The sequence below is a fragment of the Anolis carolinensis genome, chromosome 4 (assembly GCF_035594765.1).
Source record: "Anolis carolinensis isolate JA03-04 chromosome 4, rAnoCar3.1.pri, whole genome shotgun sequence".
Classification (NCBI taxonomy): domain Eukaryota; kingdom Metazoa; phylum Chordata; class Lepidosauria; order Squamata; family Dactyloidae; genus Anolis; species Anolis carolinensis.
The window spans coordinates 224,014,734-224,040,733 of NC_085844.1; the positions used below are offsets into that span (position 1 = coordinate 224,014,734).

At 40.8% G+C, this 26,000-nt stretch overlaps 1 protein-coding gene across 3 annotated transcripts in view; it reads left to right on the top strand.

Annotated features, from left to right (window-relative positions):
* The first annotated feature begins 1,945 nt into the window (after positions 1-1,945).
* plcg1 (phospholipase C gamma 1) overlaps positions 1,946-26,000 on the top strand; it is a 90,967-nt gene continuing 66,912 nt past the window's right edge. For 2 of the 3 annotated variants that reach the window (XM_003225294.4, XM_008117585.3), the window contains exon 1: positions 1,947-2,834. In XM_003225294.4, coding sequence (XP_003225342.1) covers positions 2,633-2,834 — 202 coding nt within the window. In that variant the 5' untranslated portion in view covers positions 1,947-2,632. Of the gene's footprint in view, positions 2,835-26,000 lie in introns of all 3 variants that reach the window. The other variant, XM_008117586.3, reaches the window with a different exon arrangement.

Here is a 26,000-nt window from a genome sequence, read left to right on the forward strand (position 1 = left end):
TATTTATTTATCTATCATGTCAGAAGCAAACAGGGTACAAGTTGTAATGTATTTGAAAACACAAACAAAGTTTAAAACAATAACAACAACTTGGCATTATACTAAATGCCCTTTGACCAGTAGCTGGCCACTTGGAGTGCCTCTGGTGTTGCTGTAAGAAGGTCCTCCATAGTGCATGTGGCAGGACTCAGACTGCGTTGTAATAGATGATATGTGGTTTGCTCTTCTCCACACTTGCATGTCGTGGACTCCACTTTGTAGCCTCATTTCGTAAGGTTGGCTTTGCATCTCGTGGTGCCAGAGCGCAGTCTGTTCAATGCCTTCCAAGTCGCCCAGTCTTCTGTGTGCCCAGGAGGGTGTCAGCCACTGGTTGAGGTTCCAGGTTTTAGCCTGCCACTTTTGGACTCTCACTTGCTGAGGTGTTCCTGTGAGTATCTCTGTAGATATTAGAAAACTATTTCTTGATTTAAGGCATTGGCGTGCTGGCTGATACCCAAACAGGATGGGCTGGTGATGTCAATGCCTTGGTCCTTTCATTGCTAGCTGCTATTTCCCAGCGGGTGGCAGGTGGTGCAATGCCAGCTAAGCAGTATAATTTCTCCAGTGGTGTGCAGCGTAGACATCCTGGGATGATGTGGCATGTCTCATTGGGCTATCAGGAGCAGGGTTGGTACAGATGGGTCCAGCCCTTCTTTGGAGACCAAATTCTCCAGGCTAGAATTTGGCTATAAGCCTATCTCCACATTAAAACATTCACTGTTTTAATGTGGTGAAATATATTCCACACTGGGCATGCATATTCAGCACCAGAGTAGCAAAGTGCAAGGGCAGATGTTTTTACTGTGTCTGGTTGTGATCCACAGGTTGTGCCAGTCAGTTTCATATGACGTTATTTCTAGCGCCCACTTTTTGCTTGATAGTCAAGCAGTGCTTCTTGTAAGTCAGAGCATGGTCCAGGCTAACTCCCAAGTATTTTGCTGTGCTGCAATGCTCCAGTGGGATCCCTTCCCAGGTAAACCTCAGAGCTCTAGATGCTTGTCTGTTCTTAAGGTGAAAAGCACACATCTGTGTTTTAGATGGATTAGGAATCAGCTGGTTTTCCCTGTAATAGGCGGTAAGAGCCCCTAAAGCTTCAGAAAGCTTCTGTTGAACCATTTCAAAGCTCCCTGTCTGGATGGTGGCATGAACATCAGCATAGATAAAAGGAGGAGGGGTGCCTTCTGGCAATGGCTGGTCATTTGTGTAGATGTTAAACATTGATGGAGCAAGCATGCTGCCCTGAGGCAGGCCGTTCTGTTTTCTCTTTTCGCCATCTGCTTCACTGGCCCTGGAATTCAACAAAACACCTGGAAGGCCAAAGTCTGTCCATGCCTGGTGTAGATGATCCCTTCGGAGTGGGGAAGCTGAGGTGAGACCAGGTTCTCTCCAATGTGGTCGTCCTTGGGCCTGGTAAATGTGGTTCTTGTGCTCCAGACCCAAAGCCTGGAGAATTTGGTCTCCAAAGAAGGGCTGGACCCATCTGTACCAGCCCTACTCCTGATATGGCCCAATGCAAAATAAAATGAAGGGAGGAAGGGAGAGAAGAAAGCAGCCGGTGGGTTTCTCATCTCACTCCCCTCCTCTCCAGATTTTGCCTACGTTTTCTCTCCAAGCGTCTCCCCCAAGAGCAGCTTTTCAGTCCAAAAGCAAAGCCATTGGGATTCCTCGCCAGAGGTTTGCAGAGGTGCCCACTCCCCACTCCCCTCCGTTCCCCTTGCTTTCCCTGCCAGTCTCTCTTCCCTTCTTCCAGCCATTGCAAACCCACACACATCAGCCCTGGGGAGATCTTTATTGGCCTGTCTCGGATCGATTGGGAGAGCTCTGCTTCCAGCCGAGAAGAGGAGGCGGAAAAAGGAGGAGGAGGAGGAGGAGGAGGAGGAGGGGAGGCGAGCCAGGCGTCGAGCGGGGCCCGGAGGAGGGGGAAAGGCGGCGAAGGTTTTGCAAACGCCCTCCAGCTGGAGCCCAGCCTTCCAGCCCCGAGAGAGAGAAAGAGAGAGAGAGAGAGCCTTCCTTAAGCCGGGAAGATCGCCTTGGCATTCTTCCCTTCCTCTTCTCTTCTTCCCGCCCTCCTCCTTTTCTCCCCCCTTCGTTTGCTGGTTGGTTTCGCTTCAGTCTCTGCTTGGGAGAAAGGAGGAGGGGAAAAACACACCGAAGAAAGAAAAGAAAATGGTGCATGATCGCCAAGGGCGCAGAGGTGGTGTTGGGCTCCCTTTTTGGACGGGAAAGTTGATGCTCCCAAAGGAGGCGTCGAGCGATCGGGGTTAAGACTCCCACCCCCCCCCCCCACCCCGGACCCCTTTTTGGAGGGGGGGATCGGGGGTCCCATTCTTCTCTGGAGGAACCAGACTCTTAAAAACCTCTCTGACTCCGAAACGGAGGGAAGCGCTGAAGCTGGAGTGGAGCCGGGGTTGATTTTTACGCACACACATTCCCCTAAGTTTCCTCCTCTGGTTTTGCTCCTTTTTCACCCCCCGTTCCCAGTTCGGGGGTAAGGAAAAGAAGCCGAATCCCCCTTCTTTTGTTTCCTGAAGTCCTCCTTCCCCTTTCGCCCAGCCTTTGCGGGAAGGGAGGGGAGAGATTTTGGGGAGCCACCATGGCGTCGCTTTTCACCAACGGACCCTGCATCCAAAGCGAAGCCGAGGTGGTCCATCTCTACCGGAGCCTGGAAGTGGGCACCGTGATGACGCTCTTCTACTCCAAGAAGTCCCAAAGGCCCGAGAGGAAGACCTTCCAGGTGAAGCTGGAGACCCGGCAGGTCATTTGGAGCCGGGGCTCGGAGAAAATCGAAGGCGCAAGTAAGTGGCTTGGCTGGAAATAACGCAGACACACCAGCATGGTTGCTGCCTTGGCGTAAAGTTCAGAACTCTTGGGCACATCTGCACTGCAGAATTAAAACAGTTTGATACCACTGTTGACTGCCATGGCTCAATGCTGTGAGACCATGGGAGCTGTGGACTTACAAGATCTTGAGCCTTCCCAGCCCAAGCGTGTTTGTGCCTCACCAAAGACCTCATCACACTAGAGCTTGGATCCACTTAAATATGGATCCAGACAGGTTCTGGGCCTCACCAAACTACAAACCCCAGAATTCTGCAGGAGGCAGAAGCCGGATTTAAAGTGGATTCATGCTCTAGTGCAGGCATGGGCAAACTTCGGCCCTCCAGGTGTTTTGGACTTCAACTCCCACAATTCCTAACAGCCGGTAGGCTGTTAGGAATTGTGGGAGTTGAAGTCCAAAACACCTGGAGGGCCGAAGTTTGCCCATGCCTGCTCTAGTTTGATGAGGCAGCAAACTACAGCTTCCAGGATTCCATAATATTCAGTGGCACCAAACTGCATTAATTCTACAGTGTAGAACAGAGCTCCATGTAACACAGTTGTACTGGATTCCTAACAACACCCCTCCAAAAACTGCAGCGAATTTTGAATGAACATGGTTAAAGTAGCAAATAGCCCTGATGATCTTAAGGAATTAATAAATATATTCTTCTGATTTAAAAAAATAAAGAAACATAAGATAGTGGGCTACTGTGAGTTTTACGGGCTGTATGACCATGTTTCAGAAGCATTCTCTCCTGATGTTTCGCCCACATCTATGGCAGGCATCCTCAAAGGTTGTGAGGTATATTGGAAACTAGGCAAGGGAGGTTTATATATCTGTGGAAGGTCCAGGGTGGGAGAAGGAACTCTTGTCTGCTGGAGGCAAGTGTGAATGTTGCAATTAATCACCTAGATTAGCATCGAAAAGCCTTGCAGCTTCAAGGCCTAGCCGATTCCTGCCTGCAGGAATCCTTTGTTGGGAGGTCTTAGCGGGCCCTGATTGTTCCCTATCTGGAATTACCCTGTTTTCAGAGTGTTGTTCTTTATTTACTGTCCTGATTTTAGAGTTTTTTTAAAAAAATAATAATAATACTGGTAGCCAGATTTTGTTCATTTTCATGGTTTCCTCCTTTATAGATAGATATAGTGATGTCATATGTTTTGCTAGATTGCTTGTGTGCTTTTGTACTTAACCATTTACAGCACGTCACTGACCTTAAAAGTGGAGATACAATCTGACCCTGATCACTTGGGGCAGCCTTTACTCACTATAGGCAACCTGCCAGTGGCTGTGGTCGTCTTTTCTATGGGAAATACTGTATTGTTATATGGAGAATCACTCTCCAATGGAGGCACTCTATAGCAAGCATGGTCAAGTTTCAGCCCTCCAGGTGTTTTGGACTTCATCTCCCACCATTCCCCTTCCTTTCCCTCCTCAGCCCCTTTCTTTTCCCCCTAAGCCACTTAAGCGGCTGAGTGGGAAAAGGAAAAGGCCTGAGGCTGTTAGGAATGGTGGAAATCAAAGTTCAAAACACCTGGAGGGCTGAAGCTTGCCCATGCCTGCTCTAAAGTCATTAGAATATTTGTTTGCCTTTGGGCCCCCAAAACTCATGAGCTTTGGCGCTTGCATTATCTCTCAACTTAGCCTAACATTGCAGTATGGTTCTGAGAAGATCTGCAAATACATCACTCCTTTTAAAGAAGGAGTAGGCAAGTCAGGCAAGCACAAACGTCCTCTGAGAAAATCCTATAATAGGTTCACTTTACGGTTGCCAGACATGACTTGAAGGCACACAAGAAGAAAGACAGTCTTGGAGGATAGATCTATATGTGGTGGTTATCTATAATGATTAAACAGAACATTTGGTAGATCTCTGAGGAACAATTTCTGGGATTAATAGTAGTGGGAGCTACTGGTTTCATTTAATGGCCTGCTTACAGGCTTCCCAGAAATATCCAGTTCACCCCTGTAGGAAGTGGGACTATATAGTAGGCTTCATTAACAGGGTTTCTTCTGATGATAAAGAGATATAGAGACAGCTATGTGTGCTGCCTTGGGCATTCATAAACAGACCAGGCCCTAATTATAAATGAAGATAATGATTGCAGATAGAAAATAAGGTATTATAGCTTTTCAAGTAGGATAAAACCCTCAAGTGCTCAACTTGAGGATGAGTTCTGTTTTATCCCTAAAATTGTCTTCTTTGTATTTAACACAAGCATTTGGCAGGTCTGTTAAGATGCACATTTCTAACATACATACCTTTAGCTCAAGTAGTGGTGCAAAAACTGGAATTAGGTTGGGTTAAGCTGCTTGTCAATTAAAGTACAATTTTTGGATGTTTTTTTTTTTTCAAAAAATATATGTATCATATCCAGTTTTATTGTTATTGGCCTCCAAGTCATTTTCAACTTAAAGATACCCCAAGATGAACTTGACACAGGGTTTTCTTGATTAGGTTTCAGAGAGAGTTTGCCTGAGGGTGAGAGACTATGTCTTGCCCAAGGTCACCCAGTGGGTTTCCATGGCTTCAAACCCTGATCTCCTGAGTCATAGTCCAATGCTCCAAACTCTATGCCATATTGACTGTCTTTTCCACAATGAAACCTTGATCATTTGATAGTTCTGCATATTCCAATTCTCCCACTTGTCCTGCTGGAAACTTCAAAATTGCGAGAAGAAAAGAGATTTCCTGTTTTTCTCAAGATAACAATGTCTTAAAATTTTGTTTTCTACTTATTCTATCTGAGTTTGTTGTTCTGAATTTTCAGGTTTGAGTATAAACCTATACCCGTTTGTGTGTGTGTGTGTGTGTGTGTGTGAAGGGGAGGCAAATTAAACATTGCAGCCCTTTTAAAGAAATTTGAGCTGCACTTCCAACTCATAATTCCTATAGGAAAACAATTAACTGGTCTGTTGTATGTCTTTCGGGCTGTGTGGCCATGTTCCAGAAGTATTCTCTCCTGAAGTTTCGCCCACATCTATGGCAGGCATCCTCAGAGGCTGTGAGGCAATTAACTGGTCACCTGTGGGGCTTGATATTTGCTTTCAGGTGACTAGACAAAGAAGGTGTTGTAAAATGAAAGCTTTGTTTGCCTGTTGTGGATGAGCAGTAAATTAGTAACTACAGTGTATATATTTAAGTAAGAATCCCTATGTCAAAGTACCTTCCTCTCAGGGAAGTGCCCTGATAACCTTGAGGTCCTAGAAAATATTTGAGAAGTTTCACTAATATAAACTTAGTTAGGTCAATTGCCATTATTAACTTATTTTCAAGGCTAGATTTCTTCATCTCCAAACTTTAAGGGCTGCATTCATGATTTCTCCCTCTAGTGTGTACATAAAGAGAGTATATAGTGTTTTGCGGAGTACAAATCCTAACTGTTCTATTCATTTCACTAGAATGTAAAAACAAAGAGTTCATGAAACCCTTTAGTCTCATTTGTGCCTTTATCCCAGCAGTGAGATTATTCATACATGAAGATCCAGAGGCCTGGAATATTAGAATCCCAAGCCAGATAAAAACAAGGAAATGATCCACTGAGATAGCAACACCCCTTTTGCTTTTAAAATATTTTCCAGGCACTAGATATCAATCTGCAAAGTAAACACTCTGGAGGTACCTTCAAGACAAATAGATACCTTGTGCCATAGGGGTACAGCTCATCATATCAGATGCATGGAGCATTGTGGGCAAATATTATGTGTGTCTTTCTGTTGGTATACATATTTTAATCATGCAGACACACATCCAGGTACAAAACTGGGGCTGTGGAGAATGTAAACAGCAACGCTTCAAAACCAAGGAATGTTAAATGTATACTTTCTCACAGAAAAGAAACAGCTTAGTGTATGCCTGCATTTGATCACACTATTTATTTTTTCACACCCTTCCTTCCCCTTATAAATCACAGCTAATAATTCTGTTGGTCTTTAAGAAGCTTGTTTTTGCAGCATCAGACTAACATGGCTGCTCCTCTGGAATCTCCAAAGTATGAATGCTAATCTCTTCGACAAACTATTAGTAACCAATTCATCACTCTTGCAAGCAGATGTTTTCACAGCTGGGTAGTGGATTGATTAGCCTCTTATAATCCTCTTGTAAACCCTGTGAGATGGGCCTTTAAACATACTAATTTAATATCTCCGTCAAAGCTTCATATGCATCAGTTTGAGAGACAATGCAGCAGTTTTAAAAAGCGCTTTCCAGAGAAATAGATTTATAGTCTGGGAGGCATCTTTTGCGTCACTTCGTCTTCGGTGTCACAGAGTTCTTTGTGGACATCAGTGCTCTACTGGGGGCAGGGAGAGTAATTTTCCTTCCCTGCAGCCCTGTGGTCTGTGATTGATGGGATCCTATTTCTCTTTCTCAGAGATTTAAACTGAGATTTATGCTTTTGGGTAACTTGTCAAGGTTTATGAGAAAGCGCTGTTCTGAAATCTGTAGGGACAGGATTGGCACTGAAGCGTGTCCTTCTGGAGAGAGATAGGGGACATTTGACCCCTGGGCTCCCCTTTTGAAATTTAGCTGCCAATCGCATTGCTGAATTTTGCTGGCAGACTTGTAAAAAACAGTTCCCCTTTATAACAAAGAGAAGGATGTTCCCTTTAAAGTTTTTTTAAGGCTGTACAAACATTTTGATTGGCCATAAAATACATTCATATCTCAAAAATCTATAAATGATTTGAATTTTTTGGGGGTTTCAGTGACATATTATAGCAATCACGTTTAACAAAGGTAGAGAAGTATTGTATGACAGCCTAAAGGTGAATATTGTCCAGTGTTACTCACTCACCTGGTTGTATGTCACTGGGCACTTATACACATATATCTATTTTTTTCTTATATAGTAGAGCTCACTTGTCAAAGGTGAGGTCCATCTGAAAAGAGACTATACATTTGGAATCCGTTCTAAAATAAAGAAGGTACCTTTCAAGGAGAAGCTGGAAACTGCATTGAACTGGAGTTCCAAATTGCATTATGCCCGTGTAGATCCAGCCTGAGTTAATACCTAATTAATACCTAATTTATTTATTTTATTTCTTTATTCACAATATTTATATTCCACCCTTCTCACCCGAAGGGGACTCAGGGCAGTTCACAATGTACATATACATGGCAAACATTCAATGCCATACGACATACAGACAGAGAAGGAGACACAGAGGCAATTTAACATTTTCCAGCTTCCTGCTTCATGAGGGTATGCTCAATTCTAGTCAAAGGGGGAGCTGATGCTTCATCATCCACTGTGACACTGAATCCTTGATGAATTACTTCCTCATTCCTTTCTGCACACTGCTGGATGATTTTTATGGTGTTGTAAATTAGTTAAATTAGCCTCCCCGCAGAAGTGGTACCTAAACATCTTACTTGATAGATGCAACTATCTTTCTGGTTGCTTAGGTCAACAATGAGCTGAGCTATTTTAATGGTCAGGTGCTCTCTCTGACACATGCTGGTTTCGAACTCATGACCTCTTGGTCAGTAGTGATTTATTGCAGCTGGCTACTAACCAGCTGCACCACAGCCCAGCCCTAATTTCTAATTATGTTGGAAATTACAGTGGTTGAAGTGATAAGGCAGATGTTCTTTCCTCATCTTCCCAGTTGTGTTGTAACTGTCATGTTTATCATTCACAATATATAAGTTGCTAGCTTAGTGATGGAGGCAATGACAGATAAATAAGTTTACAAATAATCAAATTGCCCTGAGACTGAATGTCTTTATGACACTTTTCACATTAAGCTTGTCTTGCTGACAATTCAGTCATCATCATCATCAGAAATATATCTTAACTGCCTTGCTTTGAGACTCAAAATGGGTTACAACATAGTTAAAATACATACATAGATAGATACATAAGACCATTAAAACACATCTATTTTAATAGACCTACAATCAAAACACATTAAATCTTTCTTAATGAAACGTAAATTTAAATTCATAGTTTTAAACTGATTGAATAGATATTAGGTAATGTGTCTATGCTTTCATGTAATTAAAAAGCCTCAGTGTTTGAGATTTACTGAATGTAAGATTTTGAGAAATGAGACATTTGGAGAAAGAGAAACTGAAAAAAATGTCAATCAAGAGAGACTGCTTCTCTCAAGATTCTCCATAAATGGAGATCCTGGGTCCTGATTTTCAAAGCATGTGTCCTGTTTCAATGGTGAATAGCACATACAGGGCTGGCCCTAGGTAATTTTCAAGTGTAAGCAAACAGAATTTTGGCGCCCCCCCCCCCCAAAAAAAAAACAAACATGAAAAATAAAAGCATTGGATAAGCAAAAATGTTGGATAATAAGGAGAGATTAAGGAAAAGCCTATTAAACATCAAATTACATTATGATTTTATAAATTAAGCACCAAAACTTCATGTTTTAAAACAAATCAACAGAAAAAGCAGTTCAATACATGGTAATGTTATGTAGGAATTACGATATTTGCGAATTTAGCACCAAACATTGAACTGGGATATAGGGCAGTGTGGACTCACATAACCCAATTCAAAGCAGATATCGTGGGTTATTCTGCTTTGATATTCTGGGTTATATGGTTACACTGTGGGGATGCAAGAGGGTTGTGAGTGTACATTTTGAGAGATGATGAAACTACGTCTGTTTTGATGCCCTACTACATGTTGCTCTTTCACCCGTTATAATTGAGAGCAGAGGCCTCCTTAGTATGCTTTATTAAACACACTATAGCAAAAGTAAAAGCATTAATGTTGGCCTATATTGTTTAAATGAAGGATGATGGCCTTACATTAATAATAAACAAATATTACAGGGCTTTGTGTGTTGGGCTGGGCTATATTTTGTGGTGCTAATCCATACAAAACACTTAGCCTGGCACTTAATTGAATGAAAGAATGCACAAGGACAGAGAGACAATAAGTGGGTCCTCTCTCCAATAAATCAATTGTTGTGGAACTGGCTGCAGAATCCACCTCTCTAGTAACAGTGGATCCTGCTTAATTGCAGGTTTTAAAAAAGTCGTTCTTTACACAGTTGAGCCCTTCATCACTATGGAAACAGTCAGAAAACAGCATCACGTCTGTCATAATGGGAATATATTTTTTTTCCACAGCAGGCTAACCTCAGAAGTAGTCAACCTTATTTGACTGTACCAGGGAAGTTTGCTTAGTTGTTGTTTGTATGCACCAGCAGACAAACAGACTTTCTGTCCTGCCGTATACCAGCTCAACTTGAGATCTGTCAGTAGGTCATGATTTACCTTTTGTCAAATGATGAACCAATCACATCCCTTGCCCAAAGGAAGATTTGCTATGTAATATGCAGTTAGAACATTTGTAACAGAAGGCCTTTTAGCTTAGCTATTTCTAGGATAGAAAAACTCACAATTCCCCCAAGAAAGATAGCTCTTACAGTTAGGAAGCTTCTAAAGCAGTGGTTCTCAACCTGTGGGTCCCCAGATGTTTTAGGCTTCAATTCTCATAAATAGCAATAGCTGGTAAAGTGTTGGGATTTCTGGGAATTGTAGGCCAAAACACCTGGGGACCCACAGGTTGAGAATCACTGTTCTAAAGCCTAGCTGCAGGCCATTTTGCTCCTTTTACTGTTCTTCAGACCAGGTCTTGCCCTTTGGTCTAACCCATTTTTATTAACCTTTAAAGCACATGTGTCAAATTCAAGGCCTGCGGGTCGTTTCTGGGCCAGTGTGTCATTTTATGTGACCATTCAGATGCTGGACTCCTGTATTCCTTGTCATCAAACATCATGACTAGAGCTGGTGGGAGTTGTTTTACAGAAACATTTGGAAAGCTGTAGTTTGTCTTTAGTTAAGATAGTGGGATTTTAATTTGGATACAAGGCTTGTGGTTATGATATCTGATGTAAAATGTCTTTTAATCTTTCCCCAACCTCAGAGTCACATGTGCAATTGGGTTGCAATTCCCATTATTCCCAGTCTGCATGGCAGATAATCAAAAGTGATGAGGGTAAAAACTAAAGAGCATTGATCACTATGTAAAAATTTATATATTTGGCCCTGTGTATCCATGAATTTTCTATCCATGGATCCAGAGGCTCATTGAAAGAAATCAAAAGGCTGATGTGACCCTTAATGAAAATGAATTTGACACCCCTGATTTAAATTGTGTGTTTCTGGTTGCCTAAACACATAGATTTGATACACGCTAGAACTCAACTGCTCATAGCTCCAGATCATTGGTAGCAATCTTCCAGAAAGCTTCAGAAATCACAGACATTTTATCCCATTCCAGAGGGATATTAGAGCCTATGATTCCTTATCCTTTTGGGGAAGATTGTAGATAGAGATCTAGAGCCCTGAGCAGTTGGGCTCTAGACCAGTGGTTTTCAACCTGGGGTCCCCAGATGGTTTTGGCCTACAACTCCCAGAAATCCCAGCCAGTTTACCAGTTAGGATTTCTGGGAATTGACGGTCAAAAATATCTGGGGACCCCCAGGTTGAGAACCACTTCTCTAGACTGTATTAAATCTAATCTGATTAAGTTTTTTTGTCTTAAGCAGCATGTGATTTCCTTTTGAAATGAACCAGTTATTTAGTTCCATTTCTTTTATTGTAGCAGTACCTACTTTTGGTAACTTGAATAGCTCATCCCTTAGAGTTTATGTTTGAAAGTGGGTAGATGGAAGAGTTAACTGCAAGGATTCAATGCATACTACATCAGAGAACGTTCCTAATTATCTTTTCTTTCTCTAGTTGTTTAGGTTCTTTTCCTAATGCACTATTTTTTATTTTAGAAGAGCAGTGATGGTAGCCTGCAACATCTAAAACGGGTCTCTGTAAGATTAAGGCAAAGCAAGGACACCCTCCCCACTTATTGTACAGTACACTTCCTTTTCCCCAACACCAAATGTCAACATTTTGAATATGAATGTTGTAAGAGGGGAAACCTACATATGCAGGTTTAATGCAGTCTAGAACTATATTCCTCAGTGTTCCCAAACTCATAGAAACTTATGGAGCTGGAGGCATCTTTATGTTGTCCATACCCAGCATCAAGAAATTGGGGCTCATGAACAGTGCCAGGAGCGGGTTTAGCACTATAATTAGCTTTCTTCTTTGTTGTATGTCGTTTACTATTATCTGTAACCACCATGGTAACTGGGAGATTCTATGAAATGTGTCCCAAACAAGTAGTGTTTCCAAGCTTTGTCTGTAGTTGTCTTATCTGGTCTCAAGCAGAAATTGCGAGTGACAATACAGGGAGTTTTGGTGGTTCAGGCCAAATATTCATCTAGTTGAGAATCTCCTGCTCAGAAGGAAACTATAGGGCATTTGCAAGTTCACAAGCAGACTGGGAACTCAACCGCACCTTTCCCCAGCAGTTAGAGGTATACTGCATGAACACGGAGATCTTTTTACCTATCAAATCGAAAAGCCACTTCAAAAAATATCTACAGTATTGGCAATTTGTCATAAAATATGGAATTTGCCTCCATAGGTTAACTGTTTGTTTGTCAAAAATGGTGGTTTATTTTGTTCATTCTGAATGTATTGGCAGGTCTAGTAAGGCAGTTGCATTAGGCTGAAATTTACAGGAGGCAGCATTGCTCTCTTTCTCTAAAGTTAGCCTGTCACTCTTAGGTATAGAAGATGATAGTGTTCCTCTGCCAAAATTTAAGAAAAATCCAGCTACCCAGTATAGCTGGTTTTTATAAATGGAATTTGAGGGAGTATCATTTTGTTCTTGACCTAAGTCAAAAAGTTCCTTCATATTTGGGACTTTGGAATTGTGTTTTTAACTCTATGCTTAGGATGCTACTATCTTGAAACCGAATAGCCCTTTGCACCCTTTGTTACTTTACTTCACATGCAAAGGGTCAATCAGTGTGTAATATCCAGACATCGGTTAATTTCTGGGATCTATGTTAACAATTTCACATGGTGGTTTGGCATTCGGTCTAATGATCCTTTTACAGTGAGGCCCATGACAGTCTTGCACATTGCAATTATCGCTCTGTTGTGTTTTTAAAAATAGATGAGATTAAGGACTCATTTCAATCATTTTGCAGCCACTCTTCCTTCCAGACTGTATGCATTAATCCGATTTGCTTTTCCACCCATATGTAACTCGGTTATCCGTTCCCGGATGCTATCATTTTTTAATGGCCTAATGCAGGAAGTAAGCAACACATAACCCACAGGTTGCATTTGGCCAAGGTGGTGCAATTTGTGAACCATTTAGAGTTCAACATGCCATTATAATTTACTTGTATTATTCCCAACATGTAATTGCAGAGAAAAATGTAGCATCATATGGATCGAATGTAAGAAGTAGCTGACTTTGCAGAGCACATTTTAGAATACAGACGTTTTAAACATTGTGTGTGGGATGAAATCTGTCAGTTTTAATTTCTTTTAATATCTCATTTTCCCAGAATTATGTCTGATATGTCTCAGACTTGGATAATTTTTGTGCCCCTAAGTTTGGTGATGTCCTGGTGTCTGTCATCAATAATGAATGGGGACGAGGGCAAACAAACCAGAACTTAATCCAGACAGGCACATACACCCCTGGTCAATAGGAAGGCAGATCAGGGAATAGGGATTCAGCCTGTGTTAAATGGGGTTACACTCCACCTGAAGACACAGGTTTGCAGTCTGGATGTACTCATGGACTCATATTTGAACCTGGAGATTCAGGTTTCTGTGGTGCCTAGAGTGCTTTGCACATTTCAAGCTTGTAGGCCAACTGCACCCATTCCTTGACACACCGCATCTACACATGGTGCTCATGCCTTAGTTACATCCCATTTGGATTCCTGTAATGTGCTGTACTTGGGTCTGCCTTTGAAGAGTTTGGAAACTTTACCTGGTCTGAAGAGCTGCCGCTACATTATTAATTGGGCATCAGAAGTCACACTATGTCCTTTGTTGAAGCAGCGCCACTGGTTAAGTTTGTTTCTGGGCACAATTCAAAGTGCTGGTTATAATTTACATGACTCAGGTCTAGGTTATTTGGCAGACCATATCTTTCTGTAAGACCTAGATATTGCTCTGAGATCACCAGAAGATGCTCCTCTCTCAGTTTCTCTACCTTTGAATATGAGAGAAGGTCTTCTTGGTGACTGTTCCTAGACTTCGAACTCCTTTTCCAGGAAGGCCAGAATGGCTCCTCCTTGTAGTCCTCCCTGTAGTCCACCCTTTTTACTCTGACAGACTTTAAAAACATAAATACCAAGTTTTAAAAGAATGGACAAGTGAGAACTGTAGTATTTTGACTGAACTGATTTTAAGGACATTTCATCTTTATAAAATACCATTGATGTCTAATTCTATTTTATTATTTGTATATTTTTTGGATTTTAAATTGTGTTGAAATGTTTTTAATATAAGCCGCTTTGAGTCTTCTTTGTGGAGAGAAAAAGTGGGGTATAAATAAACATAAGCATAGCAACAACAACAATAGCAATTTTAAATTTGATTTTATTATTGTATTCAGATTTGAATTATTTTCTGTGATGAATTTTTCTATGTTTTTAAAAAAATCTTCTATATTGTGAGCTGCTTGAATCTCAATTTTGAGGAAAAAATGGGCTTTAAATGATAATGATGATGATAAAAAATAGTACCCTTTTCATGATGTTCATTTTGTATGATTTATTTACTAGGAGGCTCCACTGCAAAACGTAGAGAAATGTGCATCCCAAACAATAACTCAATTTCACTTTGCATATGGATTCATAAGTGCAAAATAGGCCAAATTCACACCATCATCATCATCATCTTACCCGCCTCTCCCGAAGGCTTGAAGTGGGATACAACATAAATTAAAATACAGTATTTAATTAAAAACACATAACACTATTTAAAAACGCATAGATTAAAAACATATAAACGTACAACAAAAACACAGACCATTACACATTAAAACCATCCATACATATAAAAATGTCAATTTAAAATACATTGTTTGAAATTGATTGGTTTAAAATCACTGATACTCACTGATTTGGTTTGACATTTTTGTCTGTAAAAGTTAACTGCAGGTAATATTAGTTGTATGACATTAAAATAATATCTTAGGCTCCTTCTACACTTCCATATAATCCAGATTATCAAAGTAGATAATCCACATTATCGACTCTGAACTGGACTATATGAGTCTACACTGTCATATAATCACGTTCAAAGCAGATAATCTGGATTTTATATGGCAGTGTAGATGGGACCTTAGATGATCTACTGTTGAATTCACTGTCCACTTGCTCCTGAATTTTTCAACCTCTTCCTGAAGGATTGGTCCAGTTTAATATCAATCAATGTTGATCATGATGGGCTTAATCCATTTCCCCCAGAATTCAAAACTCATCTGTTACTAAAGCAAGAGTATTTAATAAGTGTTGACTTCAGAAGCCCCTTTCATTCTGGTTGGCACCAACAATTGGCACCTATGATTTTGAGGATATTTTAAAACCAATTATGTTCTTAGAAATAGCTATCTGCCTTATGGCAATATACAAGCAGATATTACTTTTATACTCGTAGGTAAAAGTTCTGAATTCACATAATCATTTACAGTAGAGTCTCGCTTATCCAACGTAAACGGGCCGGCAGAACGTTGGATAAGCGAATATGTTGGATAATAAGGAGAGACTAAAGAAAAGCCTATTAAACATCAAATTAGGTTATGATTTTACAAATTAAGCACCAAAACATCACGTTATATAACAAATTTAACAGAAAAAGTAGTTCAATATGCAGTAATGCTATGTAGTAATTACTGTATTTACGAATTTAGCACCAAAATATCACAATGTATTGAAAACATTGACTACAAAAATGCGTTGGATAATCCAGAACGTTGGATAAGCGAGGCTTGGATAAGTGAGACTCTACTGTACTTACTTTTCAGTGTATTAACATATATTATTCTGTACAGTATCCCCCTGCTCGTTTTCTGTTTGCCTAATGCTTCATGCACTTACTGATTTTCTTAAGGTAGCAGAAGCTGTAAAAATGAATTAACATTTCCTTTGCCCTTCCATCTGCCTTTATTAATCATCACAGGGTGGTGAGTGACATAAACCGTAATAATTAAAACTGTAATAATTGCAGCTCTGTGACTGGAAATCCATATGCTGAATGTTAATAAAGCAAACATTTCCCCTCATAGCTTCAGAAAATTATATGGCTATTTTGCACCTTGAATTCTCAGTTACCACTATTATTATTTTTATACAACTTAGTTGAAAACTGGCAAAACACATCTATTAAGTGACTGAAATTTTCGGTTTAACACATTGCCCCTAAGGTATCAAGGGCGAATTTAAATGAAATAGCTGCAACTTCCTTCCATGAACAATTTTGAGGGTGAAGCATTTTATTAGTTTTGTTCTATAGAAGACTGCATCCTTTCTTACTTAGTACTTTCAGTGCTTTCAGAGGAATTGCAGCCCTGCAGAAATAGGATGAAGAAAATGGGCACAGGTCAAAATCCCGCAAAATCGCTTTGAATGCGATTTTCCTGCTTCTTGGCAGGGGGTTGGACTGGATGACCCATGAGGTCTCTTCCAGCTCTATCATTCTGTGAAAAGCATCATCTTCCCATTTTCCCCTGAAGAGTAAAACAAGAAACATAATGAATGTAATTAAAGTCTCAGGATAGCATGTAATAAGTCACTGATTTATCATCTCCCTTTGCTTTTATTTGTTTAGCATAGAGTTGATAAAAGAGAGAACATCTAAGAAAGTTTATCGAATATTATCCCAGATGATGATGATGATTATTATTATTATTATTTGATACACAACACAATTAGTACATAGCAAACAAGATCACTATGCTAACTGTTGTATTGGATCACACGTCGGATACTTCTCAAGTGTCTATGACTGTGTGATGTATTGGCAAATAATGCATGCAGATCCGAGTAGGGTGGCCTTTTGCAGCTGAGAGATTGTAATTTTGTCAGCTCCGATTGTGTTTAAGTGCAGGCCAGGGTCTTTAGGCCCTGCACCTACAGTGCCAATTACCACTGGGACCACCTTTACTGGCTTGTGCCAGAGTCTTTGCAGTCCGATCTTTAAATTCTCATACCATGTCAGCTTTTCCAGTTGCTTCTCTTCAATCTTGCTGTTGCCTGAGAGTGCAACGTTGATCGTAAGGTCAGGAGTATTGTGCTCCAAAACTCTGTCAGTCTGGATGATGATGATGATGATGATGATGATGATGATGTTTATTCATGTCCCACTTTTTCTCTCCATAAAGGAGACTCAGAGCAGCTGGATTCAGCTACACTGTAGAATTAATGGAATTTGACACCACTTTATTATCTTGGCTTAATGCTCTGGAAATATGGGAGCTGTAGTTTTATAAATTTTCTAACTATGTCTGCTGGTGCCTTACCAAACTACAAATCCCAGGATTCCATAGTATTGAGTCATGGCAGTCAAAGAGGTGTCAGACTGCACTGATTCTACCATGTGTAGATGCACTCTAAATCACTATCAACCAGTTAATGTATTGGCTTATATATCCTACCTTTTCCTCAAAGTGGCTTCGAGGGAAAAATAAATACAAGGATAACCACATATAGCTAAGGCATCCAAAATGTTAAGATAATATTAGAGACCCCAACTTCCTTGCATGGCAAAAGTTGGAGAACTGCTCCCCCTCGAGCTTCCCCCTGGCATTTTGATCAGAAACAGGCAATTTTTAGGCCAACTCAGCCTCCTTCAAGTGGCTTGGGGCCTGAGAGGTCATTTGGCTTACACTGAATCTGACCATCCTGTCTGGCAGGAGGGACCTTCCTGCAACCTCATTCCAATCAGACAGGACCTTACCAAGCGGTGTTTCCTTTGGAATGAGACATTTCTGACGAGAAGAGCAAGCACCCATTTCTTTCCAAACGCAGCCCCCTGTTACCCTACAGGTTAATGGGGGACAGGTCACCAGCCAGCACAGACGGTCCCCCAAGAGTACGGTGTACAGAAATGAATGACTAGTCCTGATGCCAAGCCTATGGGAGTGGAGGGAAATCCCACAACCCATAGTCCAAAGCGGTGCTTGGCAAAACTAGATTGCTCTCACCTCGCCTTCCATGCCTAGATGTCTCCCGCACCTCACTAGGATTTGTTCCCGAGATCCAAAGATTTCCCTCTTCCTCAGACCCCCTCCCACCTAGGTCTTGGTGCAATCCTCCTGGCTGCTTTTTTGTTTTTTTTTCCTAGGTTTTCTTTTAAATTCCCCCCTCAAGTCGGTAATCTCTCTTCAGGGCGCGCAATGCACTCTCCCCCGCTTCTTTGTGCTAGAGGTCTGGCTCAGGTTTGACAGGAGTAAGGTCTGAGCTGACCAAGGGGTCCTTTTCACAGGGGCGTCCCCCTCCCAGACGTTTCTCCTGAGAGACCTGGCTCAAAGCCTCTAGACCAGGAAGCAGCTTGGGATTTTGGAGTTAAATTTGGTTTTTGGGACCCCAAGCTTGTCCCTTCGTGGTCGCCAAATTGTTGTCGAGCAAATTTAGGGTTCGTCCCTGGAGTAGGGACTAACCGATGCCCTCTGACCGCAGGATTCGATCCTGGCCAGTGGGGGCACTGCAAATTAAAACCCTATTTCCCACAATAATCTCACCCAAATCTTGAAAAGAGAGAACCGAGTTGTCTTTATTTCGAGTCAGCTGACGCGGATGTCAAGACGCAATCGCTCGCCGTGATGACATGTCACATAATACATTGCAGCAATTTTTATAAGCAAAAAGACAGGCGGAGCAATTCTAATCTCCCTCCCCGCCTTTCCCCGCCCAGTTTCACTCTGATTGGCTCTTTGACTGGGTGGCTCAAAATCCCCCCAATCAGATGGCTTCCTACAGTCCACCAATCAGGGACAAGGGGCGGGCTGAGCAGCGATTAATGGACAGCCAAGCAGATTATGAAAAGGATGGATGAGTCAATATGTCCAATCTACATATTTGTCTGACACGCTGATCTGGTTTTTTGACAAAGGGAGAGCTGTTTCCTGAATAATTGTGTGGATGAAGGGTGAGCTATTCTTCCTTCTGATGGCCTGCTCCGAATTCAGAAGGAGGAACAGCCTGAATAATTGTCCATGCAAGAGTAGGTGATAATCTCCTCTGGGCAGGATACTCCAGCCCATTGGAGGGGGGGGGCTGTCTGCACATAGCTGAGTCAAACCTCAGTCACTCTATTTTTCATATATGAGGCATTTTGGGAAGGGAGACATATAGGAATATATTCATAGAATCGGAAATCATATTGCCCACTCCCAGCCACCCAAAGGTCTAGAGTTCATAAAGTTTCATACGAAATCCAGAATCCAAAGGAAAGATTGTAAAGCATGTAGTTTAAAACTGGCTTTTTCCCTTTGCTAACTCCTTTGTCTGGGTAAACAAAAGGAAGTGCTTCTGTCACTGGTTAAAGAAAAGATTAAGGAAGTTGTTATCTCTTGCCTCAGGCTAAAAGGTCAAACACCTTTTGTGCAGAGAGTTTTAGTAAACCACAGTAAACTCCAGAAAAAAGTCTCAATCACCTTCTACTATAAATATATGAAATATAGAACATAAAGTCTTGATTTTTGAACTATCTTTTACGAAGTCCTGGGGGGGGGGGTCACCTCGATCACAATCCCAGGTTATCTGCTTTAAACCTGATTATATAAGTTTCCACAGCCATCTAATCTGGGATAAACAGATAATCTGAGATCAGATCCTGGGATATAAAGACAGTGTAAAAGAGGCTTCAGAAAAACATTCTGTCCTTTGAATTACATAATCCCCCATTGTGATATTTGATACTTAACAACTTCAGTAAAAATGTAACTTTTGTATCCATGTAATAGATATGTTATTTAATTCTTTGCTAAATAACATTTGTATAAGTAAGTTTGTTGACCTTTATGTATAGTTTTATTGTGCACTGTTTATAAATATGTTGCAAGTCACCTTGAGTCCAATTTTGGGGAGAAAGGCGAGTTTATAAACAAATATTCATTTTAGAATACAAATAAATGCTGTTTTGCTGACTGATGCTGAGTTTAAAGCTTTTATTTCTGTTTTACATTGATCATAAAGATAAAGGTTTTCCCTAGACATTAAATCTAGTTGTGTCCGACTCTGATGGTTGGTGCTCATCTCCATTTCTAAGCCAAAGAGCCAGTGTTGTCCGCAGACACCTCCAAGGTCATGTGGCCGGTATGACTGCATGTAACACAATTACCTTCCCGCCAGAGCGGGAAGGTATCTATTGATCTACTAACATTTGCTTGTTTTCAAACTTCTAACTTGGCAGAAGCTGATGCTAACAGAGGGAGCTCACCCGCTCCCCGGATTCGAACCGCCAACCTTTCAGTCAGCAAGTTTAGCAGCTCAGCAGTTTAACCCCCTGCACCACCTAGAAAAAAATATAGCTAAGGGACTTTGGGCAAGTCACATTCTGTCAGTCTCAGAAGAAGACAAAAGGAACCCCCTCTGACTATTCTTGCCAATAAAATCCTGTGTAGATTTGCCTTACGGTTAACATAAGCCACAGACAACAACAAACAACATATATATAAAAGGCCTTGCATATACATAGAGTCTCACTTACCCAAACGGGCCGGCAGAAGCTTGGATAAGCGAATATCTTGGATTATAAGGAGGGATTAAGGAAAAGCCTATTAAACATCAAATTAAGTTATGATTTTACAAATTAAGCACCAAAACTTCATGTTATACAACAAATTTGACAGAAAAAGTAGTTCAATACGCAGTAATGTTATGTTGTAATTACTGTATTTACAAATTTAGCACCAAAATATCACAATATATTGAAAACATTGACTACAAAAATTGCTTGGATTATCCAGAGGCTTGGATAAGCGAGGCTTGGATAAGTGAGACTACTGTATATCAAATAGTAAGTTTACAAAGTAGGAATGTTATATTATGGGGAACCAGTGACTCATGTGAGCTTCCATCTGAATCCACACAGGAAAAAAAGAAAGCTTTTGCAAAAGTTAAAATAAAGCAAATGTTAAAGTTACGAGTTCTGATGAACCAGATCCATCCCATCCATAAAACGCTGCTGTAGGCAGCTGTGGATCCTGACTGCCAGATGAGTGGTATCAAGTTACTTTTCCCCAAATGGCATGGAAACTGCGTGAGAAAGCAGAAACCTTTCTGATGGTGAGACCAGATGAAACCTTCTCTTGGCAGATGTTCAGTAATCAGTTACAGGTCAAATGAAATCTGCACTTGGAAAAGTTCTTTAAAGTGCTATTATGTATATTTAAAGATGGCACTCTGAATAAGGCAAGGTTAGGAGGCTGGTTGGGATTAAGTGTTATCTGTGTATGTCTCCTCCTTTTTCAGGAGCTGCTAATGCAATTCTGGTAAGAATAGCTCTGCTCTCTAATGACACCTGCTACAAGATATGTCAGTAATTAAATTGATTCTCTTGGCTTTTTCTAGTGTATTGAACGTATTTTCAAACCATCTGAGGATAGACTAGAGATGAAGGATAGAGATGCAAATTAGCTGTCAGAGATGGAAATGTGTTAGTTTCCTATGTTTTTTGGGGGTTTTTTTTGGGATTCCTTCTAGAAGTTACATTACAATCTTTCTATCAGGTAGCACCCCCCTCCCTCACCAGCCTTTTATAACTGAATTTAAGATCTATATCACAATATAACAATGGCACTTTGATTCTACACTTACACAATAGGAACATATGTACTTTATGTATTTATTATTTATTTGCATTATTTATATACTGCCCTTCTCAACCCCGAAGGTGACTCAGGGCAGTTCACAGTGTTGGCAACAATTCAATGCCCTCGATAAAAAACAGCATAAAACATCAAAGTTGACCCTTCCCTAATAAAACTTTAAACATTATTAAACACATCACATAAAATAGCATCATATATCACACAAAGACATAGCTGTTGTCCATAAACAGTCCTGGGACATTGCACTTTCAACTTTAACTTTAACTTTATTCCTATGAGGGGCCAAATGCCTGGTTTATAGATGATGTCAAGATTATTTGTAGGCTGGCTTTCTATGAATTTGTGTCTTATATCTGAATGGGATTTTTAATCAAGGATACCAGTCTGAAAGGTGGACTTTGAGGTATAAGCAAAAAGCAAAACAGTAGCATTATTGTTTTCAAAATGTGGTTTGAAAATGTGTATAAAATACTTTCAGGCTAATGGATAAAAGTTTTATCACCATTTCTATCTTTAAAAGGCCCTGTCAAAAATTTAAATTTGTGGTCAGTTTGTAGAATAGTTATTGAAGAGGAAAAGGTGCTATAAGGTGAATTTGTTCTGTCATTTTGTTTTCTTCAATGAGAATACCCCAATGAGTAGAAATCACAGTTTAATATTGCCTTTTTTGAAATTGTTAGGTTAGTGGGTCCACTATTTTTTTTGCCATTTTTTACTTGACAAAGTTAATAATTTTCCCATGCTAAAAATTGTTGTGTATATCTGGCCTCTCTTTCATTTAAAATGATAAATATTTTCAGCATATATGTTAGCTAAATTTTCCCTCCCAGAAAATCACTCAACATAATCTGATTGTATTAATGGAACAGCTTTTTCTTACAATTTGCATCAGGAAGACAGTCTTCTTTCTGGTAGTTACTCTGTAATATGGGCAACTTTGTCAGCTCCAGATCATGACAACTCTAGACTCTGCCAAAGGCTGCCGTGCAAACCTAAAGCAGATATGGGCAAACCCAGACCCAGGTGCTGGATGTGTCCCTTTGAGCTCTTTTCTCAAGACCACCTTTCTCTCTCACTGTCTTATCAGCATGAGGATGCTATAGCCCACCACATCCTCGTGCTAAGAGGAGGGCCGGGGCACTTACACGTGGCCTCAGCAACAACCCCAGGTAGAACCTCTTCCTGGCCTGCTGCTCCTTACTTTGGGCAGCTGCTTGCTTAGAGGAGGATTTGACATGCTCTGCAGGCTCTACTTCCATTCCTTCTTGCTCCTGTTCTTATTTCCAAGGAAAAATGTAACCTTGAGGAAGGCAGCGGCTGCAGGGGAAAAGGAGGAAGAGGGGGCAAAGATCTTCCTCCTGGCCCGCCCATCCCGCTCTGGTCCATCATACGGCTCCCAAGTTTGCCCATGCCTGCCCTAAAGCCAACAATTTGGAACAAAAGTAAAATAGGAAAGAATTTTCATTTTAGACAAGAAACATGCTCCTTGTTTTAATTAACCATAATCTATGGGGACATCTGAGAGAACAATTTGTTAAAACCAATGAAAATGTGCAGAGAGAGTTGAGCAGTGGGAAATACACAGCGATATGTCACCCATCCTGCTCTGTATTTATGGAAGTCACTTGGTCCTTAGGCCATATAGAACTCTGCATGTTTTCTGAGAAACCACATTGTGTGTGTGTGTGTGTGTTTTTGTTTTGTTTTTGTTTTTTTACACAAATACAGATCTTGTTGATGCACTATGAAGCGTAACAGTGCTGGCAGTCACACAGTGATAAGGGAGAAAGGGATCTGGGTGTAACCATGGCAAGGAAAGACAGAAATCATCTTTCTTAGTACAGGAAAGGAATGCTGAACACTCCAGAAGCCAAAGTGTTATGGGTCCCACGTTGGGAGAAAGGTGGGCGGGCTAAATAAAAAGAGTTGGCTTGGAAAACAGTATGTCCCATAATGCTGTTGGTTTTTTAAGCCAGTCTTTCCCAAACACCTTGCTTCCAGGGTCCCACTTGGGAGCCATGCACTGCAGAAATAGATTCTAAAAACTCCATGCTCTCTGTCCCAACAGTGGTGCTGGCAGGTTTCCCTGCCCTCCCTTGCTGCCTCTGTTACTGTTTTTAATCATCTTTTGGGGGCAGCCTTGAGGGTCAGGTCTTGGGGAAAGGCAGCATGTTTGTAAAACAAGTGATAATAAAATAAGGAGTAACTGCAAGCCCCTGGTGGTGGCACAGTGTGTTAAAGCGCTGAGCTGCTGAATTTGCAGACCGAAAGGTCCCAGGTTCGAATCCCAGGAGCGGAATGAGCGCCCGCTGTTAGCCCCAGCTCCTGCCAACCTAGCAGTTAGAAAACATGTAAATGTGAGTAGATCAATAGGTACTGCTCTGGCGGGAAGGTAACAGCGCTCCATGCAGTCATGCCGGCCACATGACCTTGGAGGTGTCTACGGACAACGTCGGCTCTTCGGCTTAGAAAGGGAGATGAGCACCAACCTCCAGAGTTGGTCACAACTGGACTTAACGTCAGGGAAAAACCTTTACCTTTTACCTGCAAGCAGTTCCCTGAAGTGAATATTTCCAGTTAACATGTAAGGGAAATGCCAGGTGATGATTGAAAGTCAAAATGCTTTGCTGTTGTCCTGGTATATGCAAACCTATTGGTGTTTTCCTTTTAGGGAATATGAGTTTAGGACAAAGGAATTCTGACTTTTTGGACTCTCAGGACCTATGTTGTGCCTGCCTTTTTGCATTCCATCTGTCAATTGGTTTTGCACTCGATGAATACTTAATATAAAATAGTTTTTACAGTGTTTCTGGTCTATTTCTGAGCAACTCTTTGACTGTTGATTTAGAGCAAGTCCCTTTGTTTTTAATGACCAGAGTGATCTTTCTGTTTCCAGTTAATCTGTGAGGTTTGGTAATTGAGACCCCATGAGGAGAAAGGAAGGGTATAAATTAAGATGATGATAATGATGATGGTGATGACGACGATGATAGCAGCAATTTAAAGTCATGAGATTCTGTCTGATCTTGGCTGCTCAGCAAGGGCAGCCCTGGTTAATATTTGGATTGGAGACCATGAGTCTGTGGGTGATGCTTCAGGAAAAGGAACACAATATGCACTGTATATAATGTACATATAAACATTACAATGTTTGATATGTCAAAAGTAGAGCTTTTTCATAAAAACAAATACAAAAATATTTTCATTTTTACAACAAAAAAAATACTCCCTACAAATTGGTTGTAAATGGAGCTACAAAGTAGCTGTAAGGGATATCTGAACCACTTTGGGTTGTATGAGGATCAAGGCGGGAAATCCCTAAAATACAGGAGTAAAACAAAGAACATTGTTTTGTCCCCATGGTATAAATCAGACATAACATACCAATGAAAAGAAATGATAAAGGCAACCAATATGAGGAATTGTAATGATCCAATATTGTACTTTGTCTTACATACACTCTTCCTCTTACATTGTTTTTAGAAAAAAAATGTCGGCAATAAATCTTTGAAAGCTTTGTCTTAAAACATTTGCTTGTCATTGTAAAAGAATGGTGAATAAACATTTAACCATGTATTCATTGTTCTAAATTCATCATTTCCTACTAAAACATGTCTTTGTGGAAAATGGGGGGAAAATAATTGTTTCCCCCAGATTTTTCAGAGCTTTAATATCTCTTGATATTTAAATGCCTTCTTAATATTTGGCTATCTCAATTGCAGCAGGTGTCAAAGGCAATCCAGGTCATGAAGGATACATCTGCTTAGTAAAACCATTTGTGACATTGAAGCAGATCAGCTCTTGCTTTCAAAGGGCATCTGCAGTGGCAGACGGAGAAAGAGCAGGTGATTCCAAGGGTAAGGAGGTCATGGAAAGGTGAGGCAAGAAAAAAAAGGGCAGAAATACCGAGAAAACACTGGTCTGTGTTTTTCCAATTATTTGCCCTGACCAGGAGATACTATGCACATTTCACCTTTGTGCTGTTTGTGTGAAATGGATCTACGTTGCTCTATCTGCCCAAATGCTGTGAACATGCGAGTTTAATTATGACTTGACAGCTAGAGGCTTTTGTTTCCAGCCTTGGCGGTTTTTTGAAATTGTTATTTCTGAGCCAGTAAAGATCTAACAGTTTAATAATAAAAATGGACTTGGCCATGCTGGATTGATGCCAGTAAAGCTCTGGGATTTACTCCTGTTCCTTCTTGCCAGAGCATCACTTCAGATCTAAAGGTTTCATTGTGAGTGTACTTAGCTTGAAGCTTTCATCTTCCATTTGTTAAGACAGTCCAGCAAGAAGGCTGGAACCTATTACAGGAAGGAGCAGAGAGACATGGCCAACATATTAGAAACTTGGGATTTAGATCACTGTTTGTTTTGTACATTTTGAAAGAAAGGAGGTGCAACGTGCATTTGGCTTACACAAGATCATTATGATATAACCATTTAACTCTTCCTCTCCCATG